The 25,403-nt window shown below is 43.1% G+C and overlaps 1 protein-coding gene across 1 annotated transcript in view; it reads left to right on the forward strand.

Moving 5' to 3' along the window:
- The window catches only part of LOC144763175 (amine sulfotransferase-like), a 381,067-nt gene that overhangs the window by 226,344 nt on the left and 129,320 nt on the right, over positions 1-25,403 (forward strand). The window contains exon 5 of the mRNA XM_078648521.1: positions 23,444-23,538. Within this exon, the coding sequence (XP_078504647.1) occupies positions 23,444-23,538 (95 nt within the window). The remainder of the gene's footprint in view (positions 1-23,443; positions 23,539-25,403) is intronic.

The following is a 25,403-nucleotide window of genomic DNA, read 5'->3' on the forward strand; positions in this document are numbered from 1 at the left end:
ATAGCTCTTCAATCATGGAACCACCATCTAACTTCCTCACTAATGGTAATTGACTATGTGAAGTTCAAAAAATGTACAACATTAACTTTTAGCAACTCCAGCAGGCCTCATCCTGCGAGGTACATGAATTTTTATTATTGAGAGTCCCCTACAACAAGTGATCTACATTGCCAAGAAGGTACATCGGAACAGTTGCCACAAAGAGAGCTCTCTGTGATCTAGTTTGGTTTCCGTAACTCGATGAAAGGGTAAAAAAAGAGGTGAAGGCTTGTCACATATACAACTTTTTTCATCTCAAATTATTCAGCGCCCTTTGTACAAGTCATAATTGCCACATAATGCGTAGGAGAAAATTGGCATTGATTTCTTTGGTCCTCTTGAGAATAGACATCATCTTCTAGTAATTGTTGAAGAATACTCCTGTTTTCCATGAATGTATGACGTTACATCGCATACATTCACAACGCAGTGGTTTACATCGCCTTTGTTACAATGCAAGTTGTTACAATTGTGCTAGGTGTGCTGGACTTAGGAATAGTATGATTTACTATTCCAACTCCAGCCTACCTAACATTAGGGAAGGTGTTGTATATATTGGAATAGTATATCATACTAATCCTTAGTGTAGAACACCATCTAGCGCAAGTCGTTGCGACTTGCGTTGTAATGACTGCGTTGTAAAGCTATTGTGGTGTACCGATCGCGTTATCAAGGTCATTCTCTGTTTTCCATTGGTAGAAGACGTTTTTCATTCACCTCACATGAAAAGGTTATTCAAAATTTAGATGGCATCTTTGTGACATAGGTCAGTGTCTATTTCTTTCAAATACAATTAATGTCCAATATATACATTACGTATCTCAAATATTGATCAGTCCAATGTTCAATGCACATTTTATTTGGCACAAAAGTAAACGGAAACTTAGCAGCAATCAATAAGCTCCATGAATTATTAGTTTAATTGAACTTTCGATGGAAAACATAAATGAATTTTTAAACAAGGTTATACATAACTTTTATCAATCAAAGTTTCCAATCACCTGCAGAAAGTACTTTACATACTCTTGATGTCAAAAGATATCTAAAATGTTAATTACAAAGGACATCCTCAATACGAAAAGCTGATCAGCTTTTTATAGCCTATGGAAAAATGCGTAAAAGACACCCAATATCCAAACAAACCATTGCTCTTTGGATTTCTGCTACATCAGCATGTAGACCTCTACAGGCAACTCGGAAACCACATACTACTAGAGCAATATCTGTTTCTACTACTCTCTTTGCCTCTTCATCAAATTGTCATAGCTGCAACATGGTCCAGCAGGAACACCTTTACCAAGCACTACTGTCTGGAAGCTGCCAGCAATGCAAACACGTCTGTGGGACAAGCAGTTCTACATAATATTTTTAAATAAGGTGAGCCACTGTTCTTCCCTCCTCCTCTTTGATGCATTCTTATGTACATATCTTTTATAATTAGATATATTTACATATTGCCTCAGATATACATATGCTTATTTTATGTGGTGTTGGTTTATATTTATATATAATATATATATATATTTATACTTCTTTGATGATCTCACACGCATTATTATGGAATTACTGATTTCTACTCTGATTCAAGCATGTGAATCTATGAAAGATACTCCAATACTGGAGAAGAACAAAAGTTACTTACCTGTAAACTGCGGTTCTCCAGTATTGGTATCTTTCATAGATTCACGTGCGACCCACCCACCTCCCCTCAGAGGTTTTTTTACTCTTATATCATACTTATGCTGGAAAATCTGAGAGCCTGAGCCTCTGGGGAGAACATTCTGGAGGGTGCTGGCACCTGATTGGCTGTATTTTGGAATATATATAATGACTTGGACGAGTCATGAAAGAGGAAGATTTTTTCCTATTAACTTCTAGCTATTTTACTTCTATGATATGGCTATTTTATGCATATTTGTTGCTATTTTTATGTACCGTGGGACTCCCCCTCTGACGACGAGGAATGATTCAAGCATGTGAATCTATGGAAGATTCCAATACTGGACAACCACAGTTTACAGGTAAGTAACTTTTGTTCTTCATGAGTAGTCTAAAGAAAGCTGTTTAGCCTGCTGCCTTGGAGAAGCTCAACCACAAAGTTGTTTTGTACACTATTCTTTGAGCTTATCATTTGACCCCCTCACCCAACAACAAGGTAAAGCCCTACAGCTCCCATGTTTGGAATAGTCATGATGACCAAGCTGCCCCAGTGGACCAAACTCAGATCCAAGAATGAGGAAAAAATTCATGCTACTGACTTTGGTCGTAAACAGTAGATAAAAATATATGCTGATGGAAGATTTCATCTAAAAGAGGAGATTGAGTGCTTATCAGACAGTACCGAATAAAACGTCCGATGCTCCTTTTGAGGTGGATCACTTTACTTTCACTAACACCAAAGAACACATGGTGATTGCCCAGCATCCTGAGATTCCTGTAATTTTCAACAATGTGGCCCATCACTCACCAAACATCGATGTCAATGTAGAGACTGGATTCCGACAGACTTTTGTGTCTGCTGGTAATTCCAAATCACCTGTGCAGATCACCAACACTTCCACTGCCAGTTCCTGGTTTTCAGTGATTGAATTAGAAAGTGTGATTCTGGAGTCACAATGCTTAAGAGAATAATTGTAATAGCCTATATATATATCTATGATTATTTGCGTATTTATTTTTATTCACTTACTTTTCTACTTTGAAAAAGTTTAAACTGTGAGTTTAACAAAGCGGGTGATGTAGTGTCTTGTAAATAAAAGAACACTGGAACTCTTTTGGTTCACACTACACACCATAGGCCTGTGACTAAGCATTGGAGAGATGAGTTGAAGGCAGGCTTAGAATGTTGAGTTCTGACTTACATGCAGTGGAACAAAGATGCACAAAAATACTCCTTGTGTGTGGCATGGAGGCTACAGTAAGGTTTGCCACAAACGTAAATTGTCAAGTCTTAGTAGGATGACAAGTTTTTTTCTTTAGTGTTCCAGTAGTGTTTCACTGTTTTGTGCCCTTCATTCCATTATCTTTAAAGTGTGCTAGTCAGATGTGCAATGCCAAGTGAGATCAAAAGGGCTTTAGCACCCCCCACCCTGCATCTGCACAGCCTGGGCTGTTGCAGCATAGAATGCTGCTATGGGCTGCCCTGGGCTTCTTTGGGCTGGCACTACGAGGTCTCATGGTCAGCCTCATCCAAAGTGCTTTGCCTGCCTGTTCAGTCCCCTCAAAGGTAACAATTAAGACTACTTAACAACTTGGAGTGTCTGGGCAAAGAACAGCAGGGGTGATAGCCCTAGGTGGCTCTTTCAACCTGATCTATGAATACAGAGTAGGGGTCCCTTCCACTCTACAGCATACGGCACAGAATGCAATATGTCACCAAATATAATCAAAAGAGGGACCGAATAAACAAGAGAGCCTCATCCAAAGTGCTTTGTCAGCTTTTCAAAAGCCATTAACTGACTTATGAGGCTTTGTTTTGTTTTTATTTTACTGACCGGTCCCCCTGGAGTCCTCAAAACCCCTACCTGTTCAGTCCGCTCAAAGGTAACAATTAAGACTACTCGAAGTGTCTCGGCAAAGAACAGCAGGGGTATAGCTCATGGTGGCTCTTTTAACCTTATCGACAAATACAGAGTAGGGGTCCCTTCCACTCTACAGCAAGCAGCACAGAATGCAATATGTCACCAAATATAATCAAAAGAGGGATAGAATAAACAAGAGAGGGATTTTGCATTCCAAAGTGAACAAGCATTTGCAATGCAATTGGTCTCACATTTGCAAGAGTTTAAGCTATTGGCATTGTAAATGACAATGCCTTTTATTTATCTGTTGTGATAATTAACACATAAATAAAATGCATTGTCATGTACAATGCCAATAGCTGAAACTCTTGTAAATGCGAGACCTAGTTAATTTGAAAGGAGCGGCCGCCATTGTCTACTTGGAAAGTGAATGTGCGTATGGTGCAACAAATGTTGCAGGAAAGCTTGTTGTGCCTGAAGTAGGAGAAAATCATTAAAGAACATAGTGCTTACAGACTAAATAAGACATACCAGTGTAATAACTGAAGTAAAAGGGCCAGTCCTCATAGGAAGTTACAAAGCACAAAGGTACTAAGGAGGGACTAACAAGCCTATTAACGAATCAGGAGCCAGCATTTACAAAGGACAATGACACAAGGCAAATAAAAATATGGGCAGAGAGTGTTAGGGGTGTTACAGGTCGTCTTGCTTGACTCTGAGTTATTCTGATTCTGTAAATAATTTAAGAAACTGAAAGCTTAACTTAATGTTGTAAATAGGTTCAGAAATCATTTTTAGAAATATAACTTTTATTTAGTTATTGTAAATAACAGTCTTATGAATTTGCCTTTGACAATGCTTAGTGATTTTCTGGTCCTTAGGAAATGCTCTCTGAATCTCACTGTTCAGATTGTGCGCTCCTTGAGAGTGAGGGAGGCTCGCGCTGAATCTCATGGTTTGGAGTGTTCATGGTAGAGAGCTCGCGCTGGCTCTCGAGACTGTGTAAAGTCTATAAATAGACTTCCCTTCCAACGGCTCAGCGCTTCGTCTCTCGTTTTCCGTCCTACGAGCGCTTCTGTGATTGAGCCTGCAGTTCGTGTGCGTTGTGGAAGAAGCTCCCCTTATTTCAAAAAACCCTGAATTCCCGGACATCATCCTTTCCTGACCAGCCCCTCGTCGAGTTCAGTAATTTATAGCCGGCTTTTGTGAAACGCGGGTTTCTCAGAAGGAAAAAAGACCAGAGGTTTCATTTCTTTGACAGCCAGCTGAGATATCGGGTTTCACTGTTCTTCCCCTGAAAGCCGGTTCGAGTCTGCAGTCTGCCGCGCAGGAAATCTGTGAAGGGACAGTAAGATTTATTACCTAGTTTAAAAGGAACTGAAGTAATTATTGAGCTTCGAGTGGGAAAATTGCTTCTTCTGTTTAACTTGATCTTGGGAATTATTTACAAAAGACGAATGGTTTGTTTGATCGCAGTTTAAAAAACAAGCCTTGACAAAGATACTTTTGTGAAATAACCAGAGAAGCATATTTGAGAGCCAAATAATTATATTAATTGGTGGTGAACTGTTTAATCCGCTTGGGTTAGAAACAAGCCTTGGCAAAGACAAGGATACTTTTGTGTGATAACCTAAAAAGCATATTTGAGAGTCTAATAACTATATAAATTGGTGGAGAACTGTTAAATCCGCTAGTTATAAACAAGCCTTGGTAAATGCTATTTTTCAGATGTGTTATTCTCAGTGAAGCATTTAAAAGGTGTAAATAGGAAACTTAGACAAAAGGTTCTTGTTGGAAAGGTTAATATTTCCAAGAAAGCTTTCTAGGAAAAAGGCCTTAATGTACTACAGTATTTTGCATTAGGTTGTTGTTATTACTATCTTCCTACTGCAGATTATCCAAGAGATCATAAGAATTGCAGAAGTCACAGGTATGATTTATTGCAGGAAAGTAAGAAGCTTTCTTTACTAAACCAATTAACAACTAACTCATTTTTTAGAAGTAAGGTTTAACCGACTTGTTATGTTCTTTTAAAAAGGCATCTTGAGTTTGAGACTGTGCAATTCCACTTCTGATAGAGTGTGAACAAGGGCCTCTAAAACTAATGGTCAGTAAAAGGAGAGTTTAATCAATTTATTGAATCTAGGAAGGCTTGTCTGGTGAATAACCAAATGTTTAACTTGATACTACAGTATTGCGTGGAATCAGAGTAACGCATTAATTGAAGATCACGGCCTGGAGCACTCTAGAGAAACAACAGCAGAAGCCAGTGTTTTGTTTACATGTTGTTGGTTTCTCTGTCCACTTCCCCTTTCCCTTGAGGAGAAGTTGACTCGGTCAGAGTTGAAGTCCTGACTGTGTTGGTTGCTTCTTGAGGGAGTTGGGAGTTTGCAGCCTCGAGAGGAAACGTCAGAAGTGACTCACAGGACTTTCTCAACAGAGAGTGGGCGGAGCTTCAGCTCCATACTCGAATACAGCATGCCTCGCATAGCAGCTCATGCGCTGCCCGGGCTCGACCTAAAAACATTCAAGTTCCCCATCTTGACAACAATGTTACTAGTGCACAAAGGTTAGAGGTGGGCAAGGCAAAGGATGCTTATTCTGATTTGCACGCCTTTCCAATGCCAACAAACTGGGAACTGTTAAATTAGGGAAAAGAAAATCAAGTTACTTGTTAACACTAAGAAAAAGCAAACTAGAGCAATACGCGTGATAATAAAAATAAGTCATTATCAATTGCTGAGAGAAGATTAGAACACAACACTCAAATTCCCTCTGCCTTTCAAAGACTTTGAAGTTCTCTGTGTATTGTAAATTACTTATAAAATAGTATTGGAGCTTTAAACTTGTTGCAGAGTTCCTACTGAAGAGGGGCTGAGCTGGTGTTAAAGAGCAATTCTTCTAGTACAAATTACAGGGATTTTAAAAAGTGCTTTTTTTAAGTCATAAGGCCACGATGTATAGATAAATACAGCTTTTGAGATGATTTCTCACTTTGCCTCAGAGTGACACCCCAGAATATAATATTTCATTTTTACTTCAGCCCTCTAGCACCCTTCCGGTGTTACCAGGTGCTACATATATGATCTTCTTCCTTTCCCTCCAGATCCATTCCTTCTCCCTTTTGCACTTTCCCCTTTCATGGCCTCTCACTTATAATTTAGCAACTGAATATGTGTTTCAGGTGAGAGGGAGAGCATGAGATCTGTGAAAACGAAAGCCCCACCCAAAAATTGCCCAAGCCCCAATCTTGGCAAATGCCAGCCCTACGTGCACTCTCCCTGCACTCAAGAGCCTGAGGAGGCCTTACAGCAGCGGTCTTCAAACTTTTGGATGCCGGGACCCCCCTGTCAACATTTTGAGGCGTAAGGACCCCCTCCTGACAAAAATATCTAAACCTCTGGGCAGGGCTGCTGGAATTATGAGGCGGTGAGGACTAAATTATGCAACAGACTTGACTAAATGGTGTGGGAAGAAAATGTAAAAGATATTATGTGATGCCACGTATTTTAGGATAGCATTGCTTCATTATTTTGACATTTTTTACACACAGTAACACTCCACCAATGACCGGGTGCATGACCCTAGCACAGGTAGTGAGTCCTCTGCACTGGTGTATCATGGCAGGTGCGGATTACCAGCCAAGGCTGGTCTGTGCCCTCCCTGGGCTGTTGTTTTATTTCCATTGCTAACACTCTTGGCTCACTTCCCTGGCCTTGGCTCACCTGCTCCGCCGTATGTGTAAAAAACTGATCTACACTTTATTTAGAGAAGTAGTTTCCTGCTCTCCCTCCACTCACCCGGAAGTGACGGTTAATAAGGCTTACCTGCACTTCTTAGTATTCTCCGGTGCAGGCCCTTCATCTCACTGGGGCATGTCTGTGAGAGTATATTTATAGCTATTTTACCGAACTGATCTCCGACCGAACATGATGCAATGCCACAAGTCAAGTGAGACGGAAGCTATCCGTGTTTCTGTTTATCATGCTGTTGGAGAAATAACCCCTTCACCAAATAAAGCAACAACGCAAACCCTTTTATTTCTCATAGCCAAGTCACTGCCCTTGGAATTTCCAATGCCTTCCCCCACCCCTTGGCCTGTTTTGGATTGCAATTGGGCCACTATGTAAAAAACCCAGGTTTCTTAACCAAATCCTCCCCCCCTCCCCCAACTTTTTTGCACTGTTAAAATGTGTATGGATATAATAATTAATATGCCTAATCTCAATCCGAATTTCTTAAATATTGTTATATATTTTCAACGGCTTTAGGGACGGTGGTACGATGGGGTGTCCTGTTCAGCCTGAGGAGGTCGGAGGTCAAGTGCCATATTTTTTAATTTCAGATGCTCATGTATGGGCTTAGGGGTAGCAATCGTACCACTGTTTGTATTTATCATAATTGCAACCCTGTGTAGTCCCTGTGGTGTTGCTCTGCCATCTTGCAATGAGAGCCAAAGTATGGTTAAACAATACTGTCTGAGCCAGGCTACTGGCTTTTTGCTCCACCCCTCTCTTGACATTTTTCAACTACTGAGAGCAGGTAAAAATGTTAGTTTAGCAGCCCCCCAAATCAGGAAAAACATACAGGTTTTTTATCTGGGACTCGTTGGTCCGCATAGTCACTCCCCATGCCAGGAACAAAAACATTTAGTTGCTGGAATACCAGCTGAAAACAAGATTCCACACACTCAGCATACTCACAACTAAAACCTGCTAACTTGTAATAAGGGCCTTGGTGATGTTTGGGTCACCATTTTAGATCCTTGTACAATGCTATTGGAATGTAAACGGGTCAAGTGATAAGCTGGGCAAAGCCATGTATTAGAAACACTCACAAGAATGGGTGAAATTAATATTGAGTTGGTAGAAGGTGTATTAAGAGTCCTGTAACAATGCCATTCCGGTAGCCCCGATTTCAAACTAGGTGATATTTTCTTCTTGAACAGGAATTGTATGTCTTTTTAAGTGATGAACCTTTTGATATTTCTTCTGCTACTCCCCAAAACACCACCTTTTCACTAAAAAGCATAAGCACTAATTCTCGTTAATTTAAAGAACATAATTTATGACTTTTTAGCAAATAAACTGCCCTTTTGCTGGAAAAACATCTGTCTCAGCCCCTGGCTACATTAGTTGTTTTAAAAAAGTCTCAAAAAAGAATTATATGTGCATTTTGTTTGCTGGCTGTTGAAACTCCCAAAAATCTGTATTTCCCTGCAAACCGTTGTTTTTACAAACATCACGTTTTACATACGCATGCCATCTTCATCAGTTGTTAAGAAACTTACTGCTATGTACCAACCTCAATTTTCTCTACTTAGCCTGATAAGAATCAATATTCTGTAATTCCAGTTTCCTGGTTTTATCATTTACTTTGTCCTCCCAGACACAGTCCAATGGCTCATTCTCTTCCCAAATGATTAAATGCAAAGTCACCGGTATTTATTTTTTGTTTCAGTTATTGCATGTTCTTCTTTGTAATACTGGTAGGGGCGTTGAGTAATAAAATAATCCTGATTTGACTTGTTAAATCGAATACAGCTTTAGGGACAGTGCGTGTCCTGTTCAGCCAGAGGAGGTCGAGGGGGTCAAGTGCCGCATTTGTTTGTCAGGATGGAGAAGCAGAACATGCAGACTTGCACCTCGCCCGGTACTCAAGCTTTAGCCCCCACCCCGAGGCGCCCGGCATTAGCATGAGAATGCAGCCTTGGGTTTCTGATGGCCGGGCATTCACCGGGAGCTGCGGGGGGGGGGCTGTGTTACACCTCTGGCTGAGCCCCCAGTAGTGCAACAGCCCGGGCTTAGACAAAGGACGGGGGCCTTGGCAGAAGTGTTACTGTGAAGGCGCGACCCCCTTCACACCACTCCACGGCCCCCCTGGGGGTCGCGCCCCACAGTTTGAAGACCCCTGCCTTACAGGGTGGGGAGCCACCTGGAAGCTCAACCGACAGGGAGCACAGAGACAAGTGTTCTTTTTTTTTCAGTTTTTATATAGCGCAATCTCGACCCGAAGGTATTGGCGCGCTTCACATGAGCACCCGTCACGTTACACAAGGACACCTTTATTTCTAACGAAAGGAAATGAAGATGCACTGTATTTTTCCCTTTTGTCTGAAATGCATCTCAGCAGAACTGAGATATTTCAGACAAATGGAAAAATAATGTACATTGGGCTTCTGGTGTAATGCAACAGGCAAATGCACTTTGTCACGCAGAGATGGAATAGTTGGCAACCCCAAGGGATGAAGGGTCACTGTGGGAGCCAGGCTCGGCTGGTGTTAGGCTTGAGGGTCCAACAGGATATCACACAGAGCCATAGTCAGACATCCTGATTGAGCCAGGGTTGAGGTTGCAAGGGCTCATCCACCGCTAACACTTCAGCTCAGACATTTTAAGGCATGGGCACATTGGGCATTTGCCCAGGAACCCACCTGTCAAGGGCCCGGAGAAAGTGATCCTCTTTTTTATAAGTCAACCACTATCCTCTGTCTACCCCTACATCTGACTCAATAGCTCTTTGCCCACTGTTAACGTGAATATTTTTGGGGCATATTTCAACTGTTTTTGTATGACTCACTTTCTGAAAGATTGTTTAGCAGTCCTCATGTGGGCTTGAATTAGAATGAATAATATTCAAAATTGTTCCGAACAAGGGTCCCCAGATATGTCTTGCCCGGCCGGGACCCCAAAAATCCTTACACTGACACTGTACTTCTGGTAAAAAAACAAAACCCTTTGCCCTGTGTTATTGCCCCCGAGACCACTTACGCGGTCACAAAATCTCTAACTTGATTTAGACCCATACATTTTTGGCAATATCCTATAGATTGACTCCGCGAGCACTTCAACTAGTGTTGAATGGTAGTAAGCGCTATATAAATCCAATTACAGTTACATCTTTTGACCTCTGTTTGCTGAGAGACGGAACTCCTGCTGGCACGTTTCCGAGTTTCCTCCTCTTGGACTGCGCTCCGTTGGACTGCTGTCATAGAGTATGTCCCTCTGACCAGTGTCTCCATCTCTTCGCTTACGGTATGAATCCAAAGAGGGCTACTTCCTCCATTTCTTTTACCATTCCTGTAGCTCGTGCACACAAAAGTGTGATCAGAGTCTTTGGTGTCTTTTGTCTTTCTACTTATCGGACGTTGACCTGTAACCTGGAAAATACAAGCAGCCAAGAAATGTTCAGACAGGATTCCAATAAGGTGCGCGGTGACTTCGCAGGGGTGCTGGTCATTTCTATCTTTGTGATCAAGAATTTGAATACATGCGTGTTTTTTGTTCAAAAATAAACATTTTGCTCACCCTTGTTGGTCTGAGGGCCTCACGATTGTTTTTATCTACAGCGCCAAGAGGCTGTATCTTGATCTGAATGTGTGCTATTAATAGATAGGCTTTCTGTGGTCATTATGAGAGTACTTGGACAGAATAAAGGAGAGGAGCCATTGACATACCTGAGCATGAGCAAAACATTTGAGTGACATAGATTGACATAGTTTGGGCTAATTATGTTTAGGGGATCTGTTAATTACCTTTTTGGTTAGCCATAAGAACGCTAAATAAAAATCAAACAAAGTCTTAAAAACAGTGAAGCCTTCCAGGTATATACTAAGCAAAAAAAATGGACATTGATTTAGTTACATGTGTGGCTCAGTAAAAAATTCAAAAGCGAATAGAATGACAAGCATTTGCAATGCAATAGGACTAGCATTTACGCGAGACCTAATGTTTTGCATTACGGACAATGGGTAGAGGGGAGCACGGACAACAGGAGTGCGGGGAGGGGGGAGAAGGGGGCCAGAAGGACAGACAAAGTAGTGCTCAAAGTCTAAATAACACAAAGTACCGTACTGTGTAACACTCAAAGTGAAGGGGCCACTAGCCATGGGAGGGTACAAATGACGACATGGCCATAATAAGGAAGGACTAACAAGCCTCATATTCAATCAGACGGCAACATTTAGGAAGGACAATGACACAAGTCAATTAAAAAAAAAACAGGGCAGAAAGTGAATGCAGCTTCTACGGAGCTTCCACTCCATACTCCATTACTGCATGCCTCACAAAGCGAGCACCGCATGCGCGCTGACGCTATAGGCTCCACCTGAAAATAATGTGCATAATATTAGAGCCTAATTGTTAATAGTGGTTTTGCTTTTAGTGCTTTGAAAAAATTAACAATACAAGCTACTATTTAAACAGAAAGTGAAAATAGGAAAAATTCATTTTTACATTGGAGGCCATATTTAACAATGCTTTGCACCATTGCAAAGTTACAAAAGTTTCTCTAAGTGCTGATAAACTATATACTTTCCGGTGTAAAACTTGTTTTGAGCTGGATAGTGAAAGAAAGTAACACAAATATAACTATGCACTAATGTATGCCATATGGGGTGTTCCATCTATAGTACCTGGGTGTTCCTAGGGTAAAACATTTTTTTACACAAAGCCCTATGCAGTAGGCAGGTTGAATGTGTGCCAGTAGAGCAGGAGGGTCATATCTTATTTTCACTGGAAAGATTCCTAAAAGTATTATAAACTAGTGCTCTGTGATACTTTGCTTTAGTTTCCATCAAAGGGTCTTCCTACATGGTCGTTTCCACTCTGACAACAATCTTTTCTTTTGTTTTTTAACCCAAAGTACTTTTCTCTACCAAATGTAGATTGGGCTTTTCACCCAAAAAAACACACCTCCTGAGGCAAGCACAAAGTAAGAAAAACATGTTTATTTCTCCTATCTTTACAAGCTTAGCTTTTATGCTTCACTCTACAGAACACATCCGAAGTTGTAAAATGTGTAAAGTTAGGGCCTCATGTATGGTATTTTGGCATAGGACAACGCAGTGAGGCGCCTACTGTGCTTCCCTACATGAAAATGAAGGGGCAGGAATGCACCAGATTTAAGCGTGAGCTGGTGCCCTTTTGGCAGCCTAGCACCAACGTAGGTACCCTAGCACCATGGTAAAAGGGTGCTTCAGTTGCAGGCAAAATTGTTCTTGTGCAGCAAGGGGCACCATCCTACACAAAAACAATCCTATAAGGTGTTTTCCTCTTTTTATGTGTGCTCCAGAAAGCAGCAAACATGGAAAGGGGAAAAAAACTAGGAGAAATACACATATTTCTTTTTGTTATGCCTCACCTTAGGAGACATACAGGATTTGGTGCTTCCACAGTTTTACATCACTTTGTAAATCTGAGGCAGAGTGAAATTCAATCGAAGTTGCGTGTGAATCCACTTTGCAATGCCCTTGGAACACCTCCCTGTGCAGAGTAAGGCAACTCAGCGATCTGCGCTGCCTCACCTTTCTCATGATTTATGAGGCCACTCAATTCCATGCTGGGTGTCTTTGCGTGGCTTCATAAATCTTTATAAGAGCCCTGTGTAATGCATTTATCCCTTTACATGTTGCAAAAGTGACATAAGAGAGCTCTCCTAAATAAGCCCCTTAGTCTAAACATAGGCCCGGATGTACTAACATTTTGCCTCATTTGTCCTCCACTTTTTGGGGGCAGGCACAAACTCAAAATATATTTCGGGATTTACAGACCCATGCACAGCACAACTTGTGTGACTTTGCGTGGCTTTGTAAATAAAAAAAAGTTACTCAAGGCAGCCTGTTTACTTTGAATTGGAAAGGAAATTATATGGGCATAAAATAGGCATTCCTGTGCATCAATGAATGTATTTTGACACAAACCCAGATTTACTAAAGCCTGTCAACCTGGGAATGCGCCAAAGGAGTGCCCTTATCTTAGGCTACCGTACAAAGAGAAATATTTTTATTTCTATTCATTACTTCCTCTATGTACTTGAACTGCATTCTGCACCACGCATACAAATACAAATAAAGCTCTAACAATAGTTTTTTTTTTTTTTACCGGAAGATATCCCTTACTGCAAAATAAATGATTCTGACCAAAATACAGGCACTCTTGTTTTGTGGCATAAAGGTACATGCATTGGTGCTAGGCTGCAAGAAGTGCACCAGTGCAAAGAGACATCATAAGTGCACCATACGTTAGTAAATATGGCACATTTCTGCTCTTGCCCTTTCACGCAATGCAGCGCAACAAGTACCCTTGCTGCATTGTGTGAAAGATTAGTAAATCTGGGTCAGAGTGATTTGCACTAGAAGGCTATTCCTTCAGTGCAAAACCTATGCTTGACTTACACATACACCTTTGTACTAGAGTGGAATGGTCTGACCGTGGCACTGGGCAGCCTGATTGTGTACTAGTGCTTAGAAAGACAGCAGCAGTGGCATATTTTCGTAGTTATCATGTTGTCCTGCTCACTCGCTTTCATGCATTTCTGTACAGTGCAGTTGGTTGCTGCATTGAGTGAAATATTAATAAATTTGCCCCTAGGTTCCATAGAGTAAGTCCAATAAATGCTGCATTCTTCTCAACTCGGGTGCACCTCTCCTCCCAATTAAATGCTGGCTTAAAGAATGTGTATTTTGGGTGATGTAGTTCCTGTTGTGCTGTGCCATGCATTTTCTTTTTTACTTTTACATTACCTATTTCGTGGCGATTTGGTGAATTGATTCTGCGTCTCCCACCTTTTCTCCAGCCTATCCTCTCTTCCTCTTTTGCAACATCTTCAGATCATTCTCACAAGGGGATACAGTTTGTTACCTGCACTGCCCAACGCGCATAGCTTGTCATTTCCAATGATCCTCAGTGAATAGGCCTTCCCATGCAACTGTGGGCAAAAGCAATGTGTATTATGGGTGCTGTGAATCTGGGTATATCACATTGTCATTCCTCACATTACTCCTCTCCTGAAATTCAGCACCCTTGTGCTTCCTGTCCTTCCCTCTCTACAATAAATTATCTGATGCATAGCAAAGAATGGTTTTTAGTGAGCAGGGCAGTATGGGTGTAGTACAGGGGCATCGGAATAGAGTCAGCAATGGGATAACTAGGGCAGAGGTTTGTCCATCCTTGTATTCAACACCTATATGATGCGCTGTGAGACCATACAAATGGTGCAACTACACTGCATAAATGTCGGCATCATACATAACATCTCACAGTTAAAGGTGTCCTTCTTTTATTCTGGCAATTCCAGCTATGTTCTCACACCTGGCCCAGAAATCCAGTGTGCAGTGTATACAATTGTCACACTATGGGGCTGCAGCTAATTTATTTCTAATAAGAAGCTGCCACTCATTACACTGAGGCAGCTAAATAAATATGCACGTCTTTGACTAGTGGACAATTCGACTTTAATCAGGAATAAAACAGACCACAGAGAAAAAGACTGCATAACATCAGAAATACAATTCCCAGCACTCTATCAGGAATGTTGAGGCTGACCAATCCAAGACGAATAGGTTTTCAGAGGGCTTGTGGTCTACATGGGAATTTTTAAACATCTGTATGTATCATCATATTATGGCAGAATCACTAATGTCCTGATTACTTTCCAGTAATCTTCATTTCTCGTTATCAATTTGGGTCTCTTCACAGTCACCAGTTGTGTGGTTAGCCTATCTCCAGACAGGAAGAAATCAGTAGCATGCTGAAAAGATAGATCACACCCACAATAAGGGATATGGCTTCCTGGCTTATGCCCTGACTTATTCTAGCCAACTCGAAAGTTGAAGTCAGAGAATTGTAGGCTTTTTGTAATGTATATGATGAGGATTAGTAGGATCCGGGGTAAAAAAAAATGCACTGGTAAGTAATCGAAACATTATCTCTTCAGCCCTCATCCTTGTAATTTTAGAAGGCAAACCAGGTCCAAATATCATCCTTTCACCTATCACATAATAAAATATGCACACTGTTGTCATTTAATATTGTAACTCTCTGTGAATAATGTACCAAATTTTAGGGAGGAAATACCTAAGTACTCCCTGCCGAGAAGAGCAACCTTCAGACAATAGATTTTGTAGCCTGTACAGTTGTACATAGGTGTGGGAAGAGACAAAAGTGCCGCAGATTGACTACCAAGATGTACACTCACTATCATCAGAAAGGGCACAAATCAGAATCACTTGAATGGCTGGTACTAGAACACCTCCCTGGTAGCACACAACACACACTTTTCAGAACTGAACAGCGTTGGATACATCGATTGTCAACATCCACCAAGGGGTTAAATTACGACATACCGTGGGCATCTCTGAACAAAAGGTGAACCCAGGTTGCACGTATGTATTACCAGCTGTTTCATACAATTATACGTCTCCCAAGGTACATATAGTGGGAGTACTCACAGACAGACCAGTAATTGATGGACACCTACCACCACTGAATATATGTCTCTCAGTCTGATGATCCGACTGTGACTCTGAACCTGGTTGTTGGTACAACAGATAGGTCTGTGGAGTAGGTTCAATCCACGGATACAAGCATCCGGTATGCTATGTAACAACACGATCCTTGTAATGAACGCGTTCTAATTGCATGCGATATATCGCATGCGTTGTAATGTGTCCTATTTGCAAAAAAGGGGTACCGGAGCCTGCGTAGCCAGAATGAAAACTAAACAACATCTGCTGCTTTGTCATGATTACATAGAAATATATGAGGAATCAATGGTAAAGGAGGGAAGGAACAGAGTGGATGACAAAGCTAAAGGACGACGAAAAGCATCCACCTTCCAAACCATTGGTATGGGAAAGTGGGAGAAGAATTTAGGCAGTTGGGCATTTAAAGGAGAGGCACACAGGTCTACAAAAGGGACCCAGAACCTTTGACATAATCACCTGAAGATGGATGGGAGGTGTTTGAGAGGATGAAAATATCCTGCTTAATGTGTTCTTCTGTCTGACTCCTGATGTAGAAAGCCTTTAAGGAGGGAAGATTCCATCCAAGCCTCTAACTCTAGGACTATTAGACAGAGAGAACATGATTGAGCTTCTCTGTTTGTATAAGCACAGTCACTGTGTTGTCTGTTTGTAGGAGAACATATTGTCCCTTTATTTGATGTTGGCAGTGGCAGAGATCGACATACTGTAACAGAACTTCTGTTTGAAGATTGCCTGTGGGCTGTCAATGACTCATCACCTTTGAGCTGACTGTGTCTTCAAAGTAGTACCCCATTTAAGGAGCTGACGTCCTTTGTTATCACTAAATGAAAACCTGCATGAAGAAGAAAACCTCTCATTAAGGATTTTGGGATTAACCAGAGTTCAACTGAGGATGCAGTGAACTTGAAACAGGAATTAACAGATCATAGCTCTAAGGCTCTGCATTCCAATGATGTAGAATAGAGTGAAGTTGTACCCAATGAACTGTAAATAGGCATCAGATCACATTTCTCTGGCCTTTCAAAAAGTCTGGCTCAAGCTTGACTGAGAGACAGTAAAGATGCTTGCGTGGTCCTTAACGTTTTTGCGCCGAATACACACAGGTAAATCATATCTAGGTCTGTGGAGAAATTGGTTAAAATGAAAGTTCTGTTTTGAGATGCTTTGCCTGGCATATTTGCAGATTGAAGAGAAATCCTTGTAGTATCAAACAAGAGCAAAGAGCTTCTGCACCGTTTAAAGATATTTCTGTGGAAGGAGGATTCAGAGATTGATCATTACCATGAATGCTCCTTTCAGAACCAGTAAAATTATTCTTAAAATCCGTAGAAAGTTCTCAATAGTTTTCAATGCACTCAATCCCCTTTCAAAGATCACTGACAGTAGCCAATGAGTAAATTTGTTGTATTCTTGCTATGTTTACAAAGCACATTTTTTCCTATTGGCTGTGAGGTAGTTCTGCCCACTTGCTTGAAGTGATAGCCACATCCCTTGCTTGAATTTTAGCCCTGCCCGCTTGCTTGAAATTTTACCCCACTGCCTCCCAGAAGTTCAGGTCTAATCGCTCCTTGCAACATGTGGTTGCAGATTGCGGATACCCATTTGCTTTATTTGCAGTTATTTTCATGCAAAATGTCTGCAATCCACCATGAGATGGCTCTACTAATCATTGTGTGTCACGGGCCACGTTTACACTGTGGAGCTTTGAAAGCACGCATGCTTGATCTGTGGGAAAGCAGGGCACCAGCACAATGATGTGCTGAATGGATTCCTTGGAGAAGAGGCAATGACTGGATCAGTTTCCAGTGTGATGACGTGCTACCACTAGAACGCACACTGGATCTACATGCAGCATAAAGTAGTACCTGTGCACATGATCAGATAACTCACCCCACCAGGGCTAGAGCACATATTAGATGTGCACACATACCCTTCCTGGAAATGTTATGCTTTAGGAACCGGCCACCAAGTCACACAATGAACCCAAGTCACACAATGAACATGATTAGTTTGATTTCAACAACCATTGCGATAAGTCAATAAGGGTCCAAGTATAAAGTTACAAAAATCAAAATGAGTCAAGAAGTGTTTAAACGCTAATTACGATGAAAACATTATCCTTGAAATATAACGCTCTGGTGCGCTCACCTGAATTATCCCTTGCCAGAACATCAGCAGAAATGTGTTAATCATGGGTTCCTTCAAAATATTCTTCTCCTGATTGTGCCCTAGTTGGTCTAACTAGTTTCAAATTTGAAAACTCGTCCTGCCAATCATCCTCCTGGTGTTGATCCAACTGATATACCAGGCTATTGGGTGCGTTACCTTCTTTGAGTTCATACAAGTGGTGAAAACTGTGAACTACACTCAATCACTACACAATAATTTCACTGGAGGCGGATTTTAAGGACCTGAGGGTGTTGGCAAGGTCTGCAAGAAATGAGTTTGAAGAATGATCATTGTGGGAAGGTGTCGGAGGCAAAACTGGTTTGTTGTTGATGTGCTATCTGGGCTTCAATATTTTTTCATTGAAGGTGCCTTGAATAGTAGATGCAACATGGTGTATCCATAACACTACAGCAGATTTGTGCTCTTCCTATTGGCATATCCTGGCCCTTTTCACGTCCATCCTGGAACATGCACATTATCATTTGGATAAGTTCCCTGCTTTCGAGCCTTTTCATTACTTGTGCATACACCGATTCCTCCTGAGGCACAGCCGGGAGCAGCGCTCTTAGCGATCATTTTAAAATTGTTATAATTGTGTGTTTTTAAAACTGTCCTTCACTCACCCCTTGGGCTCTCATTTGCTTCAGGCACTGATGCCCCCGCACAGCGTATCTATCGCTGCAGCGGGTGAGGTGTCTGGACCTTCTTGCCACCATTCCCCGCGACCAGCGGGACACGCCCACTTGTGTAGGCCACGCCCCCTCCACCAGGCTCTTACTTAAGCGCTGATCACAAGCGCCAGCCATTGCACCGATTCCTCCTGAGGCACAGCCGGGAGCAGCGCTCTTAGCGATCATTTAAAAAATTGTATAATTGTGTGTTTTTAAAACTGTCCTTCATTCACCCCTTGGGCTCTCATTTGCTTCAAGCACTGACGCCCCCGCACAGCGGATCTATCGCTGCAGCGGGTGAGGTGTCTGGACTTTCTTGCCGCCATTCCCCGCGACCGGCGGGACACGCCCACTTGCGTAGGCCACGCCCCCTCCACCAGGCTCTTACTTAAGCGCTGATCACAAGCGCCAGCCATTACACCGATTCCTCCTGAGGCACAGCCGGGAGCAGCGCTCTTAGCGATCATTTTAAAAATTGTATAATTGTGTGTTTTTAAAACTGTCCTTCACTCACCCCTTGGGCTCTCATTTGCTTCAGGCACTGACGCCCCCGCACAGCGGATCTATCGCTGCAGCGGGTGAGGTGTCTGGACCTTCTTGCCGCCATTCCCCGCGACCGGCGGGACACGCCCACTTGCGTAGGCCACGCCCCCTCCACCAGGCTCTTACTTAAGCGCTAATCACAAGCGCCAGCCATTACACCGATTCCTCATGAGGCACAGCCGGGAGCAGCGCTCTTAGTGATCATTTTAAAAATTGTATAATTGTGTGTTTTTAAAACTGTCCTTCACTCACCCCTTGGGCTCTCATTTGCTTCAGGCACTGACGCCCCCGCACAGCGGATCTATCGCTGCAGCGGGTGAGGTGTCTGGACCATCTTGCCGACATTCCCCGCGACCGGCGGGACACGCCCACTTGCATAGGCCACGCCCCCTCCCAACCCCCACGTCACTGGTATAAAGTATGTGTCCTTTCCGGAAGCGCAGCGGACGGGCGCAGCGGGCGCGCCGGATGCGCGCCTAAGGCGCGCCTAAGGCAAGCCCGTCTGCGCCTGTCCGCAACCGACCGGACCAAGGGCCACCCCCCCCTGCCCCACTGAGACATTATTCGTCGGCCCAACGGTCCAGCCTTCAAGGCCCCTGGCTGATTAATGATTCAGTGATCTCTCACATTGACAATTTGGGACTCTCAGCCCCCTCACACCCCCCCTCTCTTCCCCGTCTTATTCACCTTTATATCCCCCTGCCTCCCGTCCTGAGCACTCTGCCGCACCCACCCCCGTTTCTCTATCTATCTATTACCTTAACACGCGCTCTGCTGGTAAACACTATCACAAGCTTTCTGTTCTTTTAGACCTACACAAACCTGATCTCTTATTCCTCACAGAGACCTGGTTTCGCGATAGCTCTCTTCCTTCCCTATTAGCGGCTCTCCCCGCCACTTACTACGCGCTTCGAGCAGACCGACCCGCGGATAAAGTGGGTGGGGGTGTTGCTTTGATCGCTCGAAAAGAACTCCTTTTTCAACCTCTTACTTTTCCCTCTATTGCCACTTCGGACTTTCTAGTTGTCCGTTCTCTTTCCCTCAAAGTTCCTCTCACCTGCTTACTTATGTACCGTCCCCCACAACCGTCGCAAGCCTTTCTCCCTGGGTTCCAAGAGTTGGTGGCCACCCTAGCGGTCAATAATTCCTCCGTCATGGTGATAGGCGATTTCAACTTTTGGCCCTCGGACCCCGCAGAATGCTCTAATTCTAAAGAATTTTCAGATACCCTTCGTTCTCTTAATTTCAACTCCTATGTTCACTCCCCCACTCACAATCTGGGTCACACTCTTGACCTGATCTGGTCTCTCAACTGTCCTATAGTGTCTCTCTCTATCTCTCCCTGCTCCTGGTCTGATCATTTTTTGATTTCTTTTTCTTTACCATCTGACCCAACCTCCAAGCCCCCCCTTCCCAAAAACATCTGGGCACGCTCTTGGGGCCGGATTAATGCATCCTTAGTGGCTTCTACACTCCTTCCCCTTTGCCCAGACCTATTAGGATTACAGCTCTCAATCCAAGCTGATGCCATTAACTCATGGCTCCAGTCAGGTTGCGACTCGATTGCACCTTTCCGACGAGTCTCTTCTAAACGGCCTAATGACTCCAATCGCTGGTTCAGTGAGGAACTCAAGACCCTGAAACTCTTAGTTCGCCACGCCGAACGAGCCTGGAGACGTCATTACTGCCCCTACCTTAAAACCCAGTACATCTCCCTCCTGGCGCAATACAAGAAAACTATCTTATCCACTAAAAAGAAATTTTTTCCATCGTCCATAATCTCGCTTATGCTGATAGAACCTCTCTTAAACCCCCTCCTTCACAGTTTCTTTGTGACTCCTTGAATTCTTTTTTTTTTGGATAAAATCGATAAAATCAAAGTCAATATTCCTCCCCCTTCTCTTTCCTTTTACAGCCCCCCCAGCCCTCCTGCAAAGGCCCGTTTTGACTCATTTCCCCCCTTAACGGAAGAATCTTTTCTCTCCCTACTTTCCTTGGTCAAATCAGGTTCCCCTCTAGACCCTTGCCCCGCTCACATCCTTAGGCTTATTTTTACTACTTGCTGGCTACCTCCACTTTCTTTTCTCAATGGCTCCTTATCTCAGGGCGTTGTTCCTCCATTCTTAAAAGCAGCCACTATTCTTCCTAATCTAAAAAAACCTGGTGCTGACCCCTCTGCTCCTGTCAACTTCCGTCCCATCTCCTTACTCCCCTTTTTAGGGAAAGTACTGGAACGGCATGTGACCCAAGCTCTCACCATCTTTGTAGAAGAAAACCAGGTTTTGGCATCTCGTCAAGCCAGATTTCGCCCCGCTCATTCCACCGAGGCTGTGGCGCTATCCGTCCTTGACAACCTTAGAGAAGGCATGGACACCAACCATCCCCAGGCCCTGGTCCTCCTCGACCTGTCCGCCGCCTTCGACACGGTGGACCATTCCATCTTACTTTCCCGTGTCGGGGCGGCCGGGATCGGCGGGGTAGCCTTGGTCTGGTTGTCCTCCTTCCTAAGGGACCGCACCCAAGCAGTGCGGTTGGGCGATTTTTCGGCTGAGCCCTGTAAAGTGCCTTGCGGGGTCCCCCAGGGTTCTTCCCTCTCCCCACTGCTATTCAATCTTTACATTGCCCCTCTTATTTTTGCCCTTCAACAAATGGAGGTCTCCGTATTTAATTATGCGGATGACCTCCAGCTTATCTTTACCCTTTCTTCATCCCCCGATTCCATATCCAACTTTCACACTATTATGACATCTACCCGGGACTGGATGAGCCACAACCACCTGAAACTAAACCCGGATAAAACCAAACTGGTTTTGACAGGTGGTTGTGCCAGCCCCTGGTCATCTCTCTTTTGGCCCCCTTCCTTAGGTTTCCCCCCTTCCCCGTCTCCCTCCGTCAAAGCGCTCGGTTTCAAGATCAATGACCAACTCACTTTGCACTCCCAGGTGAGCTCTGTGGTGTCCTCTTCTTTCCTCTCCCTTCGCACCATCCGCAAGGTCTCCCGCTTTTTCTCTCTCCCTGCCCTAAAACTCATCGTATTGGCTATGGTCGTCTCTAGACTAGATTATGGCAACGCTTTATATTGTGGTATGCCAGCTTACAATGTTCGACGGCTTCAGCTGGTGCAGAACCAGGCCGCTCGCCTAGTCTATAAACTGACCAAGTCCCATCATGTCACCCCGCTTCTGAAATCCCTTCACTGGCTCCCCATTCGTGAACGCTCATTGTTCAAAATGGGTTGCATTACCTTTCAGGCCCAGTCAGGATCCGCCCCAGCCTTCATATCTTCTGAAATAAAAGCCTATACCCCTGCGAGGGAATTGAGATCATCTTCCCAACACCTGCTGATTGTCCCTCGATTTCGCCGAAAAAAATGGGGAGGCTCCAAATTCTCCACCATTGCCCCCTGTTTTTTGAATTCACTCCCGCCCCACCTTAGGTCTCTGACTGACTATCATCAGTTTCGAAAAGCTTTAAAAACTTTTCTTTTTTCACAGGCCTTCCCCCTATAATCTTCTTCCTGTTTCCCGGTCCCCCATGCTAATTGAGGCTCAGTGAACCATAGCGCCATGAAACCGCAAGGTGTACGTGCGCTTTAGAAGTGATTTAAACTTAAACTTAAACCTTTCTTGGGAGTGTTTTTGACTCTATTTACTTTGATGCAAGCTTCTACACGACTTTACAACCTACATTTAGTGCTATATCTGTGACTTAGTCAACCTTAAAAAGAAAACCACTTTGGCACCTAGAATTAAATACACTTGCCCTTTGGAGTACACTAGGCATGCCACTTCCTGTAATTGCCCTCAGTAGATCAAGCCTTTGAGCCCTGAGAAAGTCTACAGTGGAGGAAGCACATGTTGCTCCGTCATATCATGCTGTTCATTGATCTACTTCATTATACTATTGTACCGTCTGTACCATCATTCTGATTCTTTGTGAAGAAATAAAAGAATTCATGGATTTAAACCTGAACTAAATACAGAATCTTATTATATTTCTGTAGCTATCTGCAACTGAATGTGTGCCCCATACCATATCTATATTTGTTATACTTGGCTTTGTTTGGTGTGATGAGTTGTCTTTGTATTACATGGAGAGACTTTAGTAGAGTGAGGCCTTTTGGGATTCCTTATTAACTTGTTAGTTTTCCTCTGTCAACATTGTGTCTGTTTTTGTGCATTTGGTCATGCTTTCTTGTTCTTATAATTCAATACCATATCTTCTTTTTCACACAGTGGCCTCTAGCTCCTGGTTTGATCATGTTAAAGGCTGGTATGCACACAAGGATGAGTTTAATATACTATTCCTCCAATATGAAGATATGGTGAAGGTTGGTCAACTCATTAATCTCCTAATCAGAGCAATTTGGCAAATGCATTCTTTGGGCAAAATAAGGTTTTGTCTTAAAGTTCACTGTACAGAATGTGTACTAATGAGTTCTTTGTTTAACAATGTATAAATAACCCACACTGATGTCACAGTATCTAACATGTTGCACAATAATTAAAATGTGGAAGATATTTATCTTGTGGGGTTGGTGAGGGACAGTGCATAAAGATGTACATGCCCCAGTTGAACTCCACAATTATCTTTGAAAGAAGTTTCCACACACGCAAGCCAAAGCCCCGCTGCACCTGCCAAGGAACTGCAATTCCCTGGTGGTGTTGCGGTGATCAGGAGGTCGCTGCAGTCCTGCCAAGCATATTAAGAGTAAGAGTTTCCACTCCGCCATTGGTGTCATGGATGTTCCTCCTTCATAAACACTGTGGCAGCCCCCCTGTCTTTTCCAGCATGGGGAGGCACAACATGTGCCCCCCTTTGTGCATGTGTTCCAGTTCCTGCATGGCACAGACCTCTCAGTTCATGTCATGCAGGAACTGTTTTTGGCATTGCGGCCTATTTTTAGAGGCACTGCCATGGGAACATCAAAAACCAGCCTGCCTGACAGAAGGAAACTCCTAATCTAGCAGACAGTCTCACCACCACTTTGGTGGTGCAGCTGCGGGGCGGGACCTGCGCCACACAGTACAAAAAGTAGTCAAGTAGATAAAAATTTACATTAACATGACCGAATTAGTTGAGGCCAAGCCATTTCAAATAAAAAACATTCAGGAGACAGAACCTAGAGCTGCTTGCATCAAATGTTAACAGAGCTTCAAAATGGTGAGCAGGGAACTGACAGTTTGGCTTGCTTGAAATACCCTAAAAATATTGTAACATTTACCTACATTTACATTTGGGCCAGATGTACCAGTGTCACAGTGCAAAGTGACCATTCAGTGGGATTCACAGACTCCAGTCAAAATCTACAGCCTAAGAGAAAATCAGGCCTCCATCCTAGCATTCAAAACATTAAACTGCGATTTTGATTATAGTGCAGCCTCACCCTTTAAATGACACGCTGCAAGGACATATTGTGAGCAGCATGCAGTGGTCCCCTTGGCAACTGTATGCTCACCCCCAATGCCTTTAGCTGTCATTCATAAAGCTTCAACTGTGCAAATGACTGCCACTGGGGTGGTCATAAATAATTATGAAGGATATATAGCAGATAGATACAAAATGGCAGTTCTTCACAGCTACTCTACAAGATTGCTTAGGCACGTAGTTTAAACAGCATGGCCTACTGTCATTTTAGCAGCCAGAAAGTGGCACAATCCAAATGGGATTAAGGGTAATTAACAAATTGATACCTAGACCATCTGTCTCCTTTACTCATTAACCACATCTGGAGAGAAGAAGATGCTACATTGTCAATTGCCAGTATCAGTAAGGGACCATAGGAAGCAAGCAGGTACCTCTTATACAGCACAGAAGATGATACCTTCTAGAGGGTGCTTTTAGAGAGGAAGGGGAGGGGTGATATTGGTGGACTGTGGAAGTGATGGTGAGTCCGGATGGGTATTCGGCAAGAGAAAAATATTTTCTTTTAGATGCAAACATCTGTAGTCAAACAATCTTGTTAACATGGCATTTTTGAAATAGCGTCACAGGCTGACTTTATCATAGTAAGCCTAAATGAAAGCAGACTGCTAAAAAGATCCAACCAAAACACCTGGAGGACAGTTCTAAAAGCATTTAATTCTGCTCTTATTTTTTCCAAGAAACAATTTGGCAGTAAGGGAAGGAAACATCAGTAAGTAAAGTTGGACTGGAAAGAACTGCTTCTTCTCTGTAACAGCATCTCATGGAAGG

This window comes from Lissotriton helveticus, chromosome 6 (assembly GCF_964261635.1).
Source record: "Lissotriton helveticus chromosome 6, aLisHel1.1, whole genome shotgun sequence".
Lineage (NCBI taxonomy): Eukaryota > Metazoa > Chordata > Amphibia > Caudata > Salamandridae > Lissotriton > Lissotriton helveticus.